Source organism: Pundamilia nyererei, unplaced genomic scaffold (assembly GCF_000239375.1).
Source record: "Pundamilia nyererei isolate P.nyererei 1_Seehausen unplaced genomic scaffold, PunNye1.0 scaffold00052, whole genome shotgun sequence".
In the NCBI taxonomy this organism is placed as follows: domain Eukaryota; kingdom Metazoa; phylum Chordata; class Actinopteri; order Cichliformes; family Cichlidae; genus Pundamilia; species Pundamilia nyererei.
Window position 1 is genome coordinate 3146445 of NW_005187453.1, and position 20507 is coordinate 3166951.

The 20507-nt window shown below is 41.6% G+C and overlaps 1 protein-coding gene across 5 annotated transcripts in view; it reads right to left on the minus strand.

Annotated features, from left to right (window-relative positions):
• anks1b (ankyrin repeat and sterile alpha motif domain containing 1B) overlaps window positions 1–20507 on the minus strand; it is a 167465-nt gene that overhangs the window by 42742 nt on the left and 104216 nt on the right. For 4 of the 5 annotated variants that reach the window (XM_013910926.1, XM_013910925.1, XM_005733506.1 and 1 more), the window contains exons 12-15: window positions 19688–19757; window positions 16789–16895; window positions 6521–6619; window positions 5012–5164 (exon numbers count right to left, since the gene is read on the minus strand). In XM_013910926.1, the coding sequence (XP_013766380.1) occupies window positions 5012–5164; window positions 6521–6619; window positions 16789–16895; window positions 19688–19757 (429 nt within the window). Of the gene's footprint in view, window positions 1–5011; window positions 5165–6520; window positions 6620–16788; window positions 17616–19687; window positions 19758–20507 lie in introns of those variants that run through there. The other variant, XM_013910927.1, reaches the window with a different exon arrangement.

A 20507-nucleotide genomic window follows, 5' to 3' on the forward strand; every position in this document is an offset into this window, starting at 1 on the left:
CACACACACACACACACACACACACACACACACACACACACACACACACACACAATACTGCAGAGAGAAAGCTGCACCTGCTCTCTGTCTGCATTGTATTGTGCACGAATGAGGACCAGCAGGCTTAAAAGGTGTTTTGAAATACTCTGCTAATCCCACAACAGCAGGTATCCACATATGTGCCCAACTATACACACACACACACACACACACACACATACACACAGGCCTATGCCCCCACCCACACGCACTTATATCCCACTTTAAAACACTTCAGCAACGCTTCACACTCCTCCCCCATCTCCATGGACACCACTGCATCTGTTGCCCACGGCAATTACCTGGTGATTACATGAAAGCAGTGTCCAGATTCGATTTTTAAAGATTCGTTCTTATCTCTCTCTCTCTCTCTCTCTCTCACTTCCTACTCCCTGTCATTCTCTTAAACCCATATCTCCTTCCCAGCATCACTTTATATTATTCTCCCACCACAATACATCGTTCTCTACACCATCTCCGGACAAACACACACCTCTCTCAGGTGCAGAAGTGACCTCTCCAAGTCTCCAGAGACTACTTCAGTGACAGTGCGCTGCTGCAGTGCTGTGCAGCAGACATACACGTACACTCTCTCCCAGTCAGATGTGCTCACAAGAGATCGATAAGAAACACTACATCCATGAGATAAGGCCAGCTTCACAGTCTCCCTGCAGACTGCGGACTAGGCAAGAGTAACACTTCATGTTATTGGACCCATGACTCCATTAAAACACTGCTAAGATTATTCCTTCATATCTATTTTAGTACAGGGGAAACATTTGATTCAAATACCTTGTGCTTAAAAGCAGATGTTTTCCACTATTCAATTCCATTTTATTTATACGGCGCCAAATCACAACAACAGTCGCCTCAAGGCACTTTATATTGCACAGTAGATCATACAGAGAAAAACCCAACAATCATAGGAAACTACAGTAAATACTTCTTTTTGAACACGTTCAAATTTAAATTTGCAGTTTCCCCAGACTTCATATATGCTGAGTTGTCCAGTAGCCTGCAGTTACCTTTAAAATATATGGATGTGGATGACGGGAACTCTGATAAAGGACAGACTACTGAGTAGGCCTAGACCAAGGTCCAAGAAGAGTAGGAACTGACAACCCTCACTCCAGCTGCAGTGATTGCCCCACCATGTTTCTTTGATTGCCACCCTCTTACACTAATGGTTTTCCATCTGCTTTTTTAATCCCTTATTTTCATTATAATACGACATCAAACTGCACAGCGACTGTGGATGTGAATTGATGTAAATTAGCCCCTTGGCTATATCTGACTCACACTTGTGTTTAAGTTCACAACAAAATGTATAAAGGAAAAAATACCTCCTGGCACACTACCTAGATGATACTGTCTTGTTTTGTTTTGTCCCCTAAAATATATGCAAACTATGTTACATCCAGTAAATGCAAATTATAAAATCAGACACCAACATGTACATTACACTACGGAGGCACACCATCTCTATCACCCAGCTCTATTCATTCTATTAAAGCTCCTGAGTTGAGTTAAACATCAGTTCATTCTAAACATTTACTATGAGATATAATAACAACAAAAGGAACTGATTATAAACATAAACAACTTGGTCCTTTCTTTACAGGTGGTCACATCGGATCATCTGCCTTCATCCAAGGAAATTCAGGAACAGATGAGAAACAAAGTAACTGAGCTTTATATTAGCATATACAGCTGTGGAACTCCAGCGAACCAAAATTACCCCAAGAGTGCGACAATAGCTCATCCAAGAGGTCACAAAAGACCCCAGAACAACATCCGAAGAACTGCAGGCCTCTCTTGCCTCAGTTAAGCTCAGTGTTCATGACTCCACTATAAGAAAGAAACTGGGCAAAAATGTTGCAAGACAAAAACCACTGCTGAGCAAAAGGACCTTAAAAGGTTCATCTCAGTTTTAAATGGAACCATGAATTCGTCTACCGTCTACCCGTCTACCCAAACACTCTAACGCGAAATGTCGGGCCATCAGTTTGTGACCTTAAGCTGAAGCGCAAATGGGTTCTGCAGCAGGACAGATCCAAAACACACCAGCAAGTCCACCTCTGAATAGCTTAAGAAAAAAAAAAAGATGACTTTGAAGTGGCCTAGTCAAAGTCCTGACTAAATCCGACTGAGATGCTGTGGCATGACCTTAAAAAGGTGGTTTATACTCGAAAACCCTTCATTGTGGCTGAATTACAACAATTCTGCAAAGATGAGTGGGCCAAAATTTCTCTTCACCGTTGTAAAAGACTCACGGCCAGTTATCACAAAAACTTAATTGCACTAACATTAATTTAGAAACTGCATGTTGTGTTTACTGGTCTTATCTTCGTCTAATATTTACATTTGTTTGATCTGAAACATTTAAGTGTGACAAACATACAAAAAATACTATTGTATTCATTTTTAACCCTGTCCATCCTGGTCACTCCAAATAAAACTCCCTCTTCAGCAACACTACTTTCAGCTCCACCTCCTGTCTTTTTGTCAGTGTCACTAGCTTCAAACCATACATCATTGCAAGTCTCACGCTTTACACTTACAAACCTTCCCTTTCACTCTTGCTGCTATCCTTCTGTCATAAGTCACCGATGACAATCATACCCATCTACTTGACCGTCCCTGCAACCCTTCTTCACTCCCCTTATATAGAACATGAACTAAAACCCAAAATAAAGCATTGGGTAAGTTTTTATACTAAACTAGGGAAATCTCTTTATCCACAGTCATGTTGAATAAGTGAAGCATTGTCACCAAAGCACTATGATAGCAAAGTTGGGGATAGTACAGTCCAAAATAAAAGCAAGTTTCCTGAATCAAAGAAGCCCGGTGCAAACAGTGAAATGCAATCTGAGGTCTTATAGGGACATGGAGTACTTTTGGCTATACAGTGTACGTGGGCACCCTCTAGTGGCTGCAAAATGTGCTGCACTGCAGTTTCAGTTAATTCAGAAAATCTTTTGATGCTATACAGTATTCAAATTTACATGAACAGGTCTAAAATTAATATACATCCATGCATGTCATACATTGAATACAAATACATAAACATACAGGAATGTATTAACAGTTTAACTGTCTCACATATGCATCCAGACACACACACACACACACACACAGAAGTGCAGCATGTGGGCGGTATCCCCGGCGCTATAAAACATCTTGCATCCCACATGCTTATATAACTCCCTCTCCACCTCCTCCAGCTGATCACTCATCACTTTATCCTCCGCAGGGAAGGAAAAACACCCCTTCTCACTCTCTCTCATTGAAATCAGCCAGGCAGGCGCCCCCTGCAATCGAGCATGATTTCGTTACACTGCCAGCATCAAAGAAGCACATCACTCCAAAGAGATCGGCCTGCATTAAACTGCATCTCCGAGTGAAGATTTTATGTTGGTAAAAATTGAATCATAAACCTGGACTATCTGTGACAGCACATAAACCCAAATGTCAAACCTTCTTATCGTTCCCCTTTACTAATATTTACAGAAAGAGAGAATTCAACATTCAGAAGCTCCATGTTTGTTTTTTTTGTCACTGCAGATATCGGATCAGAAATCTCTACACTGAAATGACGAAAGAAAAAGACAAAGCAATGTTATGATTTAACAGTAAAAAAATGCACCTCCCTCCAGTTTGTTTTCTCAGCACATATTGCACAGCAATGAGAAGAAATGCCTGATGGGCCTTCTTTACAGTATGGCCTCTGAATCAACTTCAGCCTTGTTCTCGAGTAAGAAGCCAAAGGGCTAACAGTAAGCCTGCATGGCTACTGAAGTTTGACTTTCCGGGGTTATAATATGTACACTCAATAGGAGATACAAACTCACTCTGTCACCAAGGTGAAAGATGAGGACAAGAACCAGCAAGCATCCAGTTCACAAAGCACCAGCTCAGTCAAATCTATAGATAAAAGAAGTTTGTGGCTCCCTTCTGCAGTAAGCTGTATTAATTTTATGGCGCTGCTCTAGGACCTCCGCACCCTTCATAGAGCGTGCACAGCAAGCCACAAGTGGGAAGAATGTAAGCGACAATATCGGACACAGCATGTTAGGAATGGGGGAGGGAGGGGGTTTGCCAAGTGGCTTGCAGCAACTTTAGGCAGGTTAAAGGAGCCTGAATAGCAGCTGGAAAATTGGATGGGATGAGATCAACTTGTGGGATGGTGGTTGAGAATTAGATGGTGCTTTGCCTGAACCAATGCTATGCTATCTGACTAGATATCTGACTATTGACGGGGGTGTCTCGATGTGTGCTCAATCATCCAGGTAAGGAAATCCCAGAAATTGCAGCAATTTCCCAATTTGCATATTAATGACTATGAAACAGCCTCTTGTTAGTCAGTGGTACTACTTTCGGCCACTATGTAAATGTATATAAGGCAGGTGAAACCTGCAGTGAGCTGAGACTGAAGAAGTCACTTGGAGTAGTGATGAAACTCTCACTGTGAAAACGTCCAGATGAACAGAATCAAGTTTCTGGAATTGGTTGAGGGAGTTTGACCTCACAAGTGTATTCATACCGGTCTTGTTTGAACATATTTTCATGGGTTCTGCCACAAATGTCTTTAGCGAAGAAAAAAAGAAAGAAAAAGCAATGAATTCAGAACTCTGCTACCTTGACCATTTGCAAATTTATGGTTAAAAAACAAAAACTCAGAGATTCCCTGAAACAGCTGAGCGCTGCTGTTTTTAGCAAATGTTCCTGGATTAAATGGTGAACTCACTGGGCACTATTTTCAGCTGCAAATTGATTTTTGTTGTTTTTCTGTGCTCTAGTGAGTATTTATGGCCACAGAAATGTAATGTGGAATTGACTCAAAGCTCATTCTCTTGGGAAAAAGTAACATATCACCCAGTGGCTAAATTAGGTTTTGGCTTCCCATGTAATCCTTTGTGCTTTCATTAGATTTTATCTTTTAATATGGCTATTTTTAGCACTGTAGACTTACATTGATGAGCTCAATTTCCCAGATCTTTTTGACCAGCTCCATGGAAGTGTAACCATTGACAAGGAAAGACTTGGTGTAGTCCCCGAGCTCCAAAGACTCCAGCCACTCTGCCACTGATGTGGGGTTGTTGCCATCGTATCCGATAGGTCTCACCTTAAGTACACAGAGCAGGAAAAAAGGGATTAAGGAAGAAGTTTGTCTTTGGAGCGCACTTTTTATTACTTTTCTGTAGTTCTGTTTGTTCTCGCTGCATGCTCTTGTACATAACAGGAGGCTGTGAGCACAGCGGATTATCTTTCTTCTCATTTTCCACATTTTAGACCTGGAGCTTTACTGCATAAAAACAGCTGCTATCTGAAGCAAGATCTGGTGCGAATGTTTACTGCCTACATACCTATTACTAATTTCCATTTTATTCCTGTGCCATGCTTTATTTTCAAGATGCATTCCATATTAAAGGCTTTCCTCAGTCGAAAGGAAACAGGTGAGGAAGATAAACGAGTACAGGAAAAGGAAACACGAGCACAACTGTTGAGAAGGTTCGTAAAAAAAAAACACCAAAAGCAGACTCACTGCTTGCACTGAGACACTTTGAGTGTAGCAGATAATACATAATTCATTCACTTTTCTTTTGACAGTCATAAGCACTTCAGAGAGCTTATGTTGCTTCAAGCAAGCGTTCTGCAACCTCCACCTCAAGTTAAGCATGTGTTCGCCTACATGTGTCTGCACAAGTGTGTGCGTCTTTTCGTGAGAGGGCAGGCAAAAGTTAAAAGGTTCCATCTCTTACAGTGTTTTGAAAAGTTTATTGGGGATGAGAGGAGGAAAATGCTGACTGGAGATCAAAGTTTTCTTTGGAGTCTCTATGAAGCATGCTTATCTCCGAGCTCAGACTCTCCCCTTTCTCTTAGCTCGCTGTTGCAGACTCCTTTCTTCTGCTCGCACTGTGTGCAGCTGGGCACTTTTCATCTTACTTTGACTCTTGCACACTCACACAAAAGTATTTGACCTTGCTAACATATAGCAGCAGCCTTTTTTTAAAAGAAAAAAATCGACTTCCGGTCTCTTTTCAGCAGCAAATGTCGGCTCAAAGCGTGTCGATATGTTTTTATTGAGTGCATTTTGCAGATGCGAGAAGGTATGGATTTAGCAGTTTCTCGCATCATTTAATTTAATGTGCTTTCAAAGCTGTGATAATGTGGCTCGGTGCACCTTTCTCTGCATGCTTCTTGTTCAAGTGTTGAGTAGAACATGCAGAGAGATACCCAGCCACCCACAGAGAGTTATATCACACGGAAACAGATGTAGCAGAAGATTTGCTGAATTTTATATGAAACAAAGAGGACTGAGTACAGGCCGGCTCAAGATTCTCTCCTTCAATTGGTCATGAATTTATATAACTTCATTGAGATGGATGCTGCAATAAACCCAGTCCAGACTGACTAAATTATCCACTTTGTAGACTCTGTGGTATTCTTGTGTGATAGTGTTACTATTTGCAGCGCTGACCCTGGGCAAGAGCCGTATGGCCTGCAGGAGACGTTGTCTGTGGGCCGAGTTGAGGATTCCAATTTCCAGCAGGTCTTGGTCCTCCACCACATTGCTGCCCTGTAAAACACCAAATAACACACAGGGTAAGAAAACAGGTTACAGCACAAACCAACAAGGCTCCACTACAGATACCTCCTTTGAAAAATAACAACAGAAGAGCCACATCTCAAATTTCTTTTCAGTGTGAAACGCTTCACTTCTGGTACTTATAGCCTGACCCCGTTTAGCACTGCTTCTGATAAAAGTTTGCACTATCAGCAGCTTTCGTGTACAGCGCATTGGCAATGCACCACAACTCATTATTCTAACATAAATACAATGTGGTTTCTTCTAGACATTACCCAATGGAGCTGCATGCAAGAACACAAATGTCCACATCTTTCAGATCTGACATTAGGTGGTTGCTTCCAAGTGCAAAGTCTGTGTAATGTCTATTTGAGGACAGTGCAGGTAATTGTCCTGTAAATACCCAGCAAGCTGGCCAGACAAGTCCCTGCCTTCCTGCATCCTTTACCCAAGCACATTTAGCATTTCCGTTAGTAAGAACGCATCTGCTTTTATGCGTTACATGTGGAGGGAGCAATTCATCTTTAATATTGTCCAGTGTTGATGTTCGAAAAATGTCTGTGCAAGTTTAAGCTGCAACTCAGGTAGACTCTAAATCCCTGCTCTGTTTAGTTTCAGATATCTGGATTTTTCTCCGCTTTCTATGGGAGCTTGTTGCCAGTTGAAATTTCAATGTACCAGGTCAAAACGTTGAGATAATTAACTTGACATATTGAGATAATAACATCCAAATTTTATGGATGATGTTTTTCCCCCAGCGGTGGGAGAAAAAAATTAACGTGCTCTAGCTCGTTGCAGTTTTCTCCTCATGTCATTAAGTAATAAAATCCTATTTGCAAACTCATCAAGTTTTCTTAAGTTTTGTAACTCTCTGACACAGAGTGTGCATTTGGTTTAATAAGGTGGGGTAATGATGGTAAAATCAGAGTTTAAAAATCTTAGTATCATCTTATTTATAGCAGATATTATGAGTTAGAATGTTTGAGAACATCCATGTCCACAGGTACGTCTCTCTTTGAATCATCACACCTTTGCAGTCTTACATCAACACTTCTATCTTGCTCCCTCTTCTTTTCTACATTGATATGAGAATTTTTTAACTACAGATCTGTAATAAGATAGCCATATGAAGCTAATGTGTAGATTTATATTATCTGGAATATTAATACCACACTATTAAGAATGCCACATATAGCTGCTGTAGTTTACCTTTGAAAACAGTTTTTAGACCATAACATTAATAAATCAAGTTTATTCCTCAGATAATATTGCATTAAGATTTCATTAGCTGTGAGGAAAAAATATCATAGGAAACACAACAAAGAAAAAAAGATTTTCCACAACCAACAGAGCGTGGCAGACAGCAGTACGATGGTCTTTTATTAAGACTAACAAGAGCCTATATGGGTATCATACAGCCTCACCTTTAATTAATCCAATGGGAAGCCATAAGAGAGTTATCAGTCATTCTCCCACAAGAGAGACAGAGAGGGAGTCTTCATGCAGACAGATAATTACAGGAAAGAAGAGATGCGGTGTGCAGGCAGACAGCTGTAGCACCGAGAAGCAGCGACTCAGCCAGAAATATGGTCAGAAATACAGATTGTGACAGAAGTGAAAAGTAAAGAAAGGTAATCATCAAAATGATGGCAAAGAAAATGGGAAAGGAGAGGGACTGTGTACGCAGCCTGCAGGCAGTCTCAGGGCCATCCATACACTCCCAGCACACACGGACAGCGCGCACTCTGTGGTACTGAAGGATTACACTTGTCATTCCCTCCACATCTCCTTTATGTCAAACTAATAAGAGCTAACTAATAACACAGAAGATAAGAAGGAAAAAAAGAACACAGTCAGATACCAGATAGCTGCTGTTTTCCTCCACCTTATTTCATTTCTGCGTAGAGATCGATGCTGGGAACACTGCCCTCCAAAAGGACATTTTGCTCCCTGGCTGTGACATTTTCATTCTAGGTATGCCATTGCTGCAGTTTAGTTTTCACTGCAGCTTCCTGAAGAGTTTCTGCAGTCATGCATGAAACATGCTGCGCTTTATGGCTCTCTCACGCAGATTCCTACGCCATTCTGCGTCCAGCTGTGTATCTGCTAATTGCATCTGCTTGTATTTGCATTTAAGAAGGAGGCAGCGTTCTGCATGCTGAATTTTAAATGGCTTCCCAGGAAAAGCGCTGCACGGTGACTACTGCGGCGCTCAGGTCTGTATATGCTAAAGTGAATTTGACTCCGTGTTAGACACGTACGCTCGGCGTAATGGCTTTGAACAGGTGCAGTGTAAAAAAAAAAAGGCAAGGAAGGAAATATCAAATATGAAAGAAAAGTGGAACGACATGCGAGAGGCTGTATTAATGAAACGAGGAAGCAGTGCTGGAGTTAGAACTAAAAGATCAATGTGTGTGTTTTAAGAGATTTGAATCTTTTGGTGCAGCAGCTGAGCTTCTGTTGTGAACTTGTATAATGCATATCAGGGGCTTTGGTGAGTTAAATAACAGGTGGGTGCCATTTTGCAAGTAGCATTAAAAGACACTGAAGTTGGCTGTTTCCACCTCTACGATTGCTAAGCAGGAACACATCACGAACTCCAGCTCCAGGCTTCAAGAAGCAATTCTAAAAGGTAATGAGCAAACTTTTACAGAGTCTCTTGAGCAATTTCAAAGCTAGATTGTGCTTGGACAAAAGTACTGAGTCGCACCTCTTAACCTCCGAATACACCCGCTAGCCAGGCAGTCTGCTTCTACCAGCATTTGTGAAAGATTATATCGTTCTAAAGAGCTCGCTGAATTGGAGCACGGTGCTGTAATAGGATGCCACCATTGTAACAAGTCACTTTGTGAAATGTCTTCCCCTCTAGATATTCAACAATCAACTCTGAGTGGTATTATCGTAAAGTGGAAGCGCTTTTAGCTCAGGCACAGAGCAGCAGACCATGGTAAGCTACAGAGCAAAGAGAACTATGCACCAGCAGCTTCGTGGCATAGAGGTCCATGACTGAGGAGCTCCTCTAGGTGTGGCTGGCATACTTGCACTAAACAGCAATGCGATGCATGTTTTAATAATAAAATATGAAGTCATGATGTTTTGTTTTTGCCTCAATAAAATGAAATCTCTATCCAGTTTGTTTACACCACAGTCTAAAAAACAACTGCAGAGCAGATCATATAAAAACAGATAATACAATATCTTATATGATGTCGTTAGCAGACTTTAAAGGTGTGTAGCTGTGAGGTAGATTGGTCCATTTTGAAAAGTTGGATGAATTTAGGACCTTACAAAGAACAGTAGTTTTATTACAGTATTATTGTATAAGAATTCATTTAAAGCTTTTGAAATTAAGAGTGGCATTTTGCCATTTTATCCCCAATAAATCCAGTACTGAATTCCCTTTTGTAATCTGATTACTTCTAGATCTGAGTGAGCCTACTTCTGCTTTGTGTTCAACCTTTGAAAGATCCAGATGAAATATGCAGGTTGCAAAGACATATCTCCTGAAAATGACATAATGCGATCAGATGAAAAACTAAATAAATGCCCATGAAAAGTGATCGACTTTTGCGTGACTGGTCCACCTGCCTGTCACTGTACCGGGCTGTGAAAACGAATGCAGCAGATGATCGGGCTCATTCTGTGGCTAAACCTTAGCTTCCACAATGTCTTCACCTACTTGTACACTGGGACCTCTGTGGGAAGAAGAAGAGTACAGTCCATAGATCAGCTCCCAGGCTGATTAATAGAGCACAGAGAGGAGCTGGTGTTGGAGCCACAATGCTACAACTTCACAGCAGAGTAATGACTCCGAGAGTCGGAGCAGAGTAGATTGGGGGGGGGGGTTTAAAGAAGCATGACTAATTGCTCCCTGTTGGGCTCCTGATGCAGAGAGATGGGGTTCCTCCATGTTTGTTCTTTCTCTCTCCAAACCTATTTTGTCCTGTTTCTCTTTGTCTGAACATTATGTTTGCCCTACAGTATGGCTACCACTTCCAAGTGTGCGTGATGGATCATGGGATCAGCTATCACATGAATAGATGAACACAACAGCCAGCAGAAATAAGTGAAAGCAACTAATGACGGTGTTGTGCTTTTCCTCCTCGTGCTTCTACTGTTTATCTTGTATTCTGGAGGTAAACATGAGCTCTGGTATGGACTGGTATGAGCTCTAACAATCCATTATGGAGGTTTTTAGCATCCACAGAGTTGATACAATTGCCATAGCCCGCAGTTATTTTGTGATACTTAGACCACGCCGCTTAACAACTGTGCCAGAGAGGGCAAAATCTCTAAATGCAGAAATTAAAATTCATGTGCAGTAGCAGGGGGTTGAGGCTGAGATTAGAGATGGAGCAAAAAACGATAGTAGTGACGACCATTATCGGCTCCAGCAGGCCTGGGCGTGTGCTACAAATCATGCTCGACCTACTGTGTCTCTTTGCTCTCTCTCTCTGTTCTTTCCATGCCTGTGTTCATCCCTCTGAGCTTCTCTCTTTGCGATTCTCCGTTGCGCCGCTTATTTCAGAAGCGTTCCTCTTTCCTCATTATTTTGTTGCCTCTCTCTCACTTACTAACTATTCAAACCCTCTCTTCTCTGTCCTCACTTGCACTTTTAGTCTGTAATTCATATTCCTTTTGGTTTCTTTACAAAAGTTGTTGCTCTTAGATTTATCGCCTTCTCCCGTGTGAAGAGGCGGTGACTTAAGTTTCTACAACTTTGCGGCAGTTTGAAGAATTTCGGTTCCAGAATAAATCCCTTCATGAGCTGTATTAAATGTAACCACCTTATGAAATATGAATACTGAGATTGTGTTATTTCTAATGCTGTTGTTTCCTAACTTCACTATCAGGAGAAGCTCAGGGTCAAATGAATTCCGCTAGCTTTGCTTTATTATACATAATGCTTTACTTCTCCATTTCTTTCACTGCGGCCTCATTCTTCTGCAGCTCTGGAGTCTTTTATCCTTCTTTTATTTCACTGTGTTGAATGAAACTAAATAAAAAGCATCATGATTAAGGAGGTTTCACTGCACATGGCATTCTTTTGTATTAGTGTGTGTATCTCAGTGCCTCCACAGTCCACTGATAACCAGTTTATGTGGCACTTAGTAGGAATTCTCTATTTTCTATCACAACTGTGCTTTAAAAGAAAGAATCAGCTTTCTTCACTATCCTCTATTCATTCGGATATTCTCAGCATATATATGTGCTGGCATGCAGTGTGTGTGTGTGTGGGTTTGATTGTAATGAGTATTAGCTGGGACAATGTGACTGCAGTTAGAGGGCTAAACAAGAAGAATGAGCTTCTCGCTCCAGTGATCCCATAAATATGACGTAGCTTTGCTTTCAATTCTCCTCTCACTAGATGCATTTGCATCTTAGAAAACATATGAAAGGCTGCTGCTCGCCATGATGAACAACTAGGGAGCGGTAATATCACAGACGCTCCAGTGCCCTTCAGTTTTATGAAGCATTTTATCGTCCTTTGTCTCCTTGTTTTAGTTTCACAGCACACATCTTGACCATTTAGGTTCCCTGCACTCATCGGCATAACTTCCAGACCCGGGAGGCGGCTATTTTTTGTGAGATAGCCCAGAAACACCCGCTGTACATTACCTGCCAAGCGGCAAAAAAGCAACTGGATAATGTATGCAGATGAGCACCTAAAAAAAACTCTTTTAAAAAAGGGTAGGAGGAGAAAAAAAAAACAGACCAGAGGAGGTAAACAGAGAGTGACTACATACATTTGCCAGGTGGCCACTATCTGAAAATCTATTCAAATATATGCTCTTGTTACACCCTGTCTGCCGCCTGTACCAGGGTCCAGTATCTGTTATGAAAAATGCAACCAGCACTATTTTTTGAAGTGTAGCACATTCATGGAAGAGGCCACCGCATGCTGCTAGGACTACAGCAGATGCAGCATGTGTTGTGCTTAGTTTCTGTCGCATGAAATTTGGTACAGTTCCAGCTGAGAATTTTTAGCACAAGGTTTAATAAATGGTTCATTGTTGTAAGGACATAATTTACTCTCTATTTGACCGTTTTGTCATTGCTTTCCAACATTCTTTCAAAACTCCCTCTGGATGTGATCCTTCCCTCTGTGATCATGTTACTGTACTCTTGCATTACAGAAGTCCTTTAATTTTCTAAATGATCGAGAGTTAGAAAGAAAGAAATGGTGCAATTGCCCCAATAATAAAAAGGACAAAAACACCAGAGTAATCTGCAACTTTTCACAAGAGATGATATGCAAGAAAGGACATGAATGTAAGCGTAAAGGAAGAAAACTATGCAGGTTGCAAGCACTATGAAACCTCTGCAAAGCTCCTGCTATTGCAACTCGCTAACATAAGAGATTTTTCGCATTAACAAACTAGAGATGAACAGTCTTGTAGCATCATTTGTTGCATCATATGAAGTGAACTTTGGGGTGTGTTTTCCTGACAACTTTACTGTTTGCTCTAATCCTTCAATAATGAAACAAAGGTTTAGGGTATGTCCTTTAAATTAGAATGGGAATTTGTACTGATACGTGGACATACAGTATATACAGTAAGGCTTATTGTTTATTAAGCTGCAGAATACCACAAAGGTAGTGTCAAGTATACAGGAATTAAATAAGTAATGCATTGTTTTAATAAAAAAAAAACCCAAACAAACACTGAAGAAGATTTTACGACAGGCGATAGCGAGCGTAAGAGGTTAAGCTACCAACAAATATCTTAATGAAGAATCGCTTAGTAGCTCATTCAGCAAGTCAAAGTGCAAGACAAGACATGAGGGCCTGTTTGGATCCAAACAGAAACAGCTAACGTGAGTCAGCCTCTGTCTGTCTGTGTCCGTGCTCTTGCATGTCTCTCTGTCTTTAAATTTTCCATACATGAACGGTCACTGAAGTGGATGTGATTAGCCTCTATCCAGTGTCCTTCGTATAAAATTCTGTGTCCATAACAACCGTTCTACTCCTCGCCATTTGTCCATCAATCCGGCAGCACTCGTCCTCTACTGGCTGGTTAAGGTGCCCGGACACACCCACACTTATGACTCCTATTAGCAGTAAATGATAATGGTAGATTGGAAGGCCCATACTTAAACAGTATTCATGCCTATATAGATGTATATATTCTTGCATGCCACATGGGGCCTTTCACAGTTATGCACTGACGCAGATCAAACTCGAGGGCAAATTAATTTGCAAACCAATCAGCTGTACAAATGAACTGGCCTTGAAACGGGAAGGGAAAAAAAAAGCTTTTATTTTGTAATAAGCAGAGTCGCGGTTTGAATCATCCACACCACTCGATTTCCCATACTGAGTGAAATGAATGTGGCACAAAGCTCTCGTTCAAGAAGCCAGTCAACAATAAAAAAGAGCTGCTCTTGCCCAACACAATGCCTGTAGCCTGTGCCTAAATCGCATTAATATCAATTTGTGGTGGACACTGATTTTTTCCCCCTCTAGGTTGAAAAATATTAGCAGCCTTCTTGTTTAGTCAAGACTGTTAAAAAGCATAAAAGGAGTTACAAACGCTACTCAGCATGGGGGACACCAGCGAAACTTTAACACCTGGAGAAAAGCACCACTTAGAAAAAGAGACTTTGAAGTTACTCTGATGTTTGCGAGGCAGCTTCATCTTAGCTCTTTTCAATATTAATTGTATCTAAAGGCGTTTCAGAGGAGACGGTTGAGCTATTGAGAATACGTTTTTAAAGAGGGGTGATGGGATGGAGGGAGTAAAGCCAGGAAAACAGATAATCCCAGAGTCTCTCAGAAACAATGTTATTGACAATAAACTAGGTCCACACGAGAGTAATCCAGATACATAAATGGTGGTGGACAGCCACGGGCTTAAAAAAATACATGAGAGTTAAAAAACAAAAAAAACAAAAGGCTGTGAACAGCCTATGTGTGACGTTAACAGTTGCCTGGACACTAACAGCTGCTGCAGTGACTCCTACCTTCTGCTCATTAACTTACCAAAGGAGGATCTAAACAGAAAAATAATGTAATGTTCTGCAGACACCCATGAAACTCGATTCATTATGAGAAAATGGATTTATATAAATTTCTAATTAAAATTTGAAGTTGTGCTGAAACTCCAGATGGCAGGTTGGTTTTAGATACATATCTTATTAAAAGATAGTTTGAGATAATGCTTCTGAATGAATCTGTATGCCAATAAAAAAATTCAAGTATGCTTTATATGTTGAGCTTTATTAGGAAATATCTGCTATCTTGCCATCATCACTGCGTTGATGCATCCCCTAAGTACACAAGGCAAGAATGGTACCGTTTCAGCCACCCTGACACAGTAACCATGAAGGTGCTCCAGGTTTTAACTTGCAACTTGGGCTGACTTTTGAGAATGGCTAACTAGATCAAACTAAGACCAAGACGTTCTCTAAAACCGCATGTGCTCTCAACAGTTACCAGCTTAAGAAAATCAGGAATTTCTGTCTTTCTCCATCCCGATATTGTACTTCATTCTCAGAGCATAGGCTTACTCATGGTTTTTAGGAAGTCCAAGCCTTCAGTTATCTGGCTCCCGTCCAGTGGGTTCAGGAGATGAGCACCATTTCTACTTGTGATGCTGAAAACTTTACTTTTTGATCAATCTTATACTTAAGGATGCTCTGTCAACCTTGAACCATGCCTTAGATATGTTCCTATGTATTAAGTCTGCTAGGGGACCTCCAATTACGGACTTTTTTCACTCGGCATGGGTTTATATGTCTATCACTTTGATTATGCCTCCTTTCTCCTGCATTTTCAAAAGAGGAGCATAGAAAGACTACGAACAACTTAGGCCTCATAGCTAAACTGGTCACAGCAGATGACTGCCCCTCTTTTAGACTCGTTCTGCAAAAGGTCTCTTCCTGCTAAAATGAAGTTCTTCCTCCCTGCTGATTTTTGAGGGTCTCTTTCTAACATTGTTGAGTCTTTACCTCACAGTGCAACATTCATTGAGCTAAATGTTGTTGTGAACTAGTGCTATACAAATAAAACTGATACACCTACTGCTTCTTCAAAACCATTTCATCTGTATTAAATACTTTAACCACAAGATAAACTGTGACCACGTGTGGGAGAAACACACAACAGAGAGATGGTGTGATTTCATCCTGTTGCCAGGGTAACTAAAGGAACAGATGCAGGTCACACTGAGTGTAGGACCAGAACGCTCACACAGGCTTACATGCATCCATAAATACTTATGGTGATCCATGCATACCCTGGCGATTGACCTGATGTCAGAAACATCAACATTTATCTGCATTCTCTCTTCTGGATGTCAAGAAGTCAGGAGAAAATAAGAGGCTGTAAGTCAACCAGAATTAGAGAACTGGATAAACCCTCGAAACCCTTTATATCTGCCATTTTTGAGATATCGCCCCCCTTCAGTTGGAGATTATTAGTAATAATAATCTCCAACTCAAGAGGAAGTCATCCAGTCAGCATCTCTCTGCTTTGTCTCCCATCTTTCTGCTTCTGCTGCAGTTTTTCTTGATCGAGCGTCATCGCTTCTCTACTGCTTTCTCTCCTTGTTTTGATTTCCTACTTTCCTGCTCATCCCTCCCTCTTCCGTGGATATCTTTCCCACTAACACACACATGCAACATCAAAAGAATGTCCAAAATGACCTAGCGAGTTTCTCTTCCTACGTCACTGCTTAAGAAGAGATTGCATAAACTAGAGGAGACCATCAGTTTGGATCCCGATCCGCAGGCTACAGGTGGTTGTGTGCACAGTTTTTCCTCTGTGTGCAAGCGGATGCATGCAAAAACCGTAAAACAACTGTGATTTCAGCATGCATTTTTATTGCAGCATGAGCACGTATGTGTGCAGCATGATGCTGGAGCTGGATTTTTTGCTGTGGCAGAAATGTGGTGTAGGATTTCTGTGCGTAGGAGGACCTCACATGGCATCAGATGGGAGAGGCAGTAATGATGGGAAGGGAAGAATGAAAGAAAGAGAGAAGATGATACAAAAAAAGGGGAAATTCAATCAATTCAAACTAAAAAAATCAGAGTGACGGAGGAAACATGCTGGTCATGCAAATCCCTGCACAGAAAACGATGACATGATGAGCTCGAGGAGCAGAGAAAGCTTGAAGAAGCTTTCTTTTCCCTCAAAACACAATGAAAACACTCACCATAAACTGGACGTTGTCAAATCCATTGGCCAGCAGGTGGTTCTCGTACTGGACCAGGCCGATGGAGTCTAGCCACTGGCCCACAGACTGCAGCGGGCAGCGGGGACCTATAAGGGGGTGGAGGGGCAAACGTTTCAGTAGGGAGTAGCCATCCACGCGGTAGCAGCGGCAGTCTGGCTGAGACAGCTGGCACTGCCACATCATGTTGTGGCGGGCAAAGTGGCTGTCGAAGGAGCCCGCCATGCTTTTGAAGAGTCTTTTGGCAAGGCAGCAAGACAACAAAGATGAAGGGAGGGCAGGTAGAGGGGGGAAAGGGGGGAAGAAAAGGAGGCTAGGCAAGGGGCATGGTGAGTATGAAGGGGGTCAGCATGCAAGGGTGCAAGCAGGTAAAAGTGGAGGTTAAGACGTCCAGACGCTTCTTTCTCTGAATCCAGCTGGAGGAAAGATGGGAAGGGGCTGAGGGCTGAAGTTGTATCCAGAAAAAAGCTTCTGTCATGGAGGTTAAATCCTGCCAGAAATGGGTGATGGATAAGACTGGAGGTATAGATCCGCAAGCAAAATCGACTGTGTGTTTGTCGTGCACAGCACAGCAGCAGCTTCTTTTCAGCTGTTGCGCTCGCTTGGCTGCTCCCCGGAGCTTGTGTGTGTGTGTGCACGCAAATGTGTGTGTGTGTGTGTTTCAGAGAGAGAAAAAGAGAGAGAGCTGCCCGCGTTGTAGATTTCTCTTTATCAAGTACTCCCACTCTCATCTGTATGCTTCTGCAGCCTCCTCTCTCTCCGTCTCTCTCTCTTTTCTGAGCGCACTGCTTTCCTCCTTCGTTCCCTCACTCCCTCAGTCTCGCTCGCTCGCTCTCTCTCTCCCTCGCTCACTTTCCCCTGTCTACCTCCAGTCTCCGTCTTCTCTCAGTGTCGATCATCACCCTGCTCTCTCTCTGCTGCTCTACATATATCTGGCTCGCACTGCTGATAATAGTCCTTGCAACATCTTCAGCTCCTTTGTCTGCGAGCTGAGCTGCCGACCGCTCATACCAGCACCATGCTGACTGTATCCATGTGGCCATAAATATACACACACGTCTGTGTGTGCATGTGCGCGCGCGGTGCTTTGTATATGTTGTTGGTGGGAAGAACTGGTGTGGCATAAACTGGATTTCTCTCTGTGGTAACCATGGATAAAAGCAGCTTTGCATTCACAGATGAAAAGAGAGAGAGAGAGGATCAGGAGGTGGAGGATGGGGGACTTAATACAGGGGGATGAATGCAGTAAACAGAGATGACTAGTGGAGACTTCAAGGTATGCAGGTGAGGAAACTGGCAAAAAACAGTGCTTTTCTGTGCAGAAAAAAAGTTCCATTTTTCCTGTAAGAACCACACAAGATCACTTACAAAACCACCCACATGCTAATCAGATAAATTCTTAAATTAACAACGGCAGTCTTAATTTCATAGTTTTGGCCACCATTTCTATCAACAATATAAAAAAGCTTCTTAGCTGAAAATAAAACAGGAAATCAATTATTCAAATTTTAGTATTTCCTTGCAACTCCACCTCTATCTAATATTCTATATACAACCTATATAGATTTTACAAATCCAAAAAGATAGTAATTTTTTTTTAAAAATGCAAGTTTAACATTACTATTTTAAGTGACTTCTTATCTGAACTGCTATGCTGTCGCTTTCCCCCCATTATTTCAAAATTTACCACATGTGGGGTCTCTCTTTTGTTTCCTATAATGGGTCTAGCTGACAGGGTCAATGCCTCAGTTCAAGTTATGTCAGACCCAGTAAGAGCTGAGCTCCTATAAGATCTGTGGCACTTGCTAATTCATCATTAACACCCATTATTTCAATTACAAATAATGTGTTTTTAATGCGATCAATAAGCTTAAAGAAACCTTTTTCTAAAAGATCTATGCACAGTATAATGTGTGAATGGCACTTTACCACCAGGGGGTACAGGACATTATTTTGCAAACATTTCCTGTTAAAAGCACACACAGTATAGACCATATATCCATGATGGGTGTAGCCACCCTTTGGTTTTTGAAGCACTAACTTAAATCATACACATTTTGTGTTTTTTTGGAACCCAAAGTGAAAGTGGGGTTCTAAGTACCAGTTAACAAGCTTTGTTAGCAATCTGCAGTGATTCACTGTAGATGGGCAACACAAATACACATACCTGCTAATTAGTGCTTAATAGCATATTAGCAAAACACTGGAAATTTGCTGGCAAAAACTGAGGCAAAGACCTATCCAGCAGGCTGTGAGTATATTTTTACCACAGCAACAGAGAAAGCACCAGAGCATGATGGTAAAGTGCAAACTGTGTCCATACTGCATCATAATGTTGACACAAAGCTAGCAAAGAACTGACTGTATGCTGAACCCAGTCCGGCAGCCAGAGCCTGAACTTCAAGAGGCACTCTTCAAAGCAGCATTGCTTTGTGTTTGTTGGCGTTCTGTTCAAAAGAAAGATTGTGTGTCCTTATTACTGTAGGGTAGGGATTTGTGTCGGTGTATGGGACTATGGAAATGCATTAGAGGGCATATTAAAGAATAACACAAAAGTAAGGTAATGAATAGCATAAGAAATTCCATTCTCAGAAGTAAATAAGCAAATTAGTAAGTAAATTTTTTAAAGTATCAAGTTATGTGTGAGTAACACTCCAACACTGCTAATTTATCTCATTACCCAAGCTTTGGTAGTAACAAAACTCAGATTCTAACTTGTCATAATCTCTTAATTACTCAGCAACTGCTATGTTAAGTGCAATACTATCATACTATGGAAAAATGGTGCCCAACATATGAGCATATGACTAAAAATGTAATTGATACGACTTGCCCTTAAAGTCAGATTCACACACACTCACTCATACATGCGCGTGCTTACCTGAGGTATCATCCTTAATGTCCAATCCACTGCTTATTCCTGCCCCAATGGAGCTCATAATCTTGTCAATCTGATCAGATCAGAGAAAGAGAGTGAGGGAGAATCTCAGTTAGAGAGATGTACAGCGTGTGCAAGGAAAAGTCATTTCCCAGTAATAAGGCTAACCCCTATTTCTAGATCCGAGTGTCATGTAGCATGATCATTACGCCAGCCTGCATGCTCAATGCCAGTCATTCCCCCTGTGAATTGGAGGAACGGGAAATTTAAAGACACCAGAGCAGAGATGAAAGGAGAAGGTTGGATTGGAGAGAGCTAGTGTGGCTTCATTAGTGTCTGACTACCAGCAGTAAAATGATCATCCTCAACCCTGGACCTGCTGATAACCACTTAACTATGCAACCTGCACATCCATCTACATTTCAGCACCGCTGGCTCAGAGGTCAGAGAAACCAGAGTGTTTAAGGAGTCAGGTCTGACAAATTCAAATGCTGTTTACAAGCTGACAGACCATGAAGGTGGTCTTTGTAATAGGATAAACTGAAAGTAATTCCTGCATATGTCACTACACACCAAGCACCAATGCAAATGCAAGCAATAAATCAAGACTCAGAGTGGTAGATTTAAAGCTGATTTAAAGCTGATGTGACATTTTTCTAAACAACTTTATTTTGAAGTAAATGTTACGTCCCTCTGCAGCTTCTAATCGTCTCAGTGTTTTCAGCTGGTGCTAATTGGCCACACCTAGTCAGGTGTGGATAAAAGCATACCTGAGGCAAGCTTCCCGGCAGTGCACTAGTCTTTGCCTTGGTGGCACCAGCCA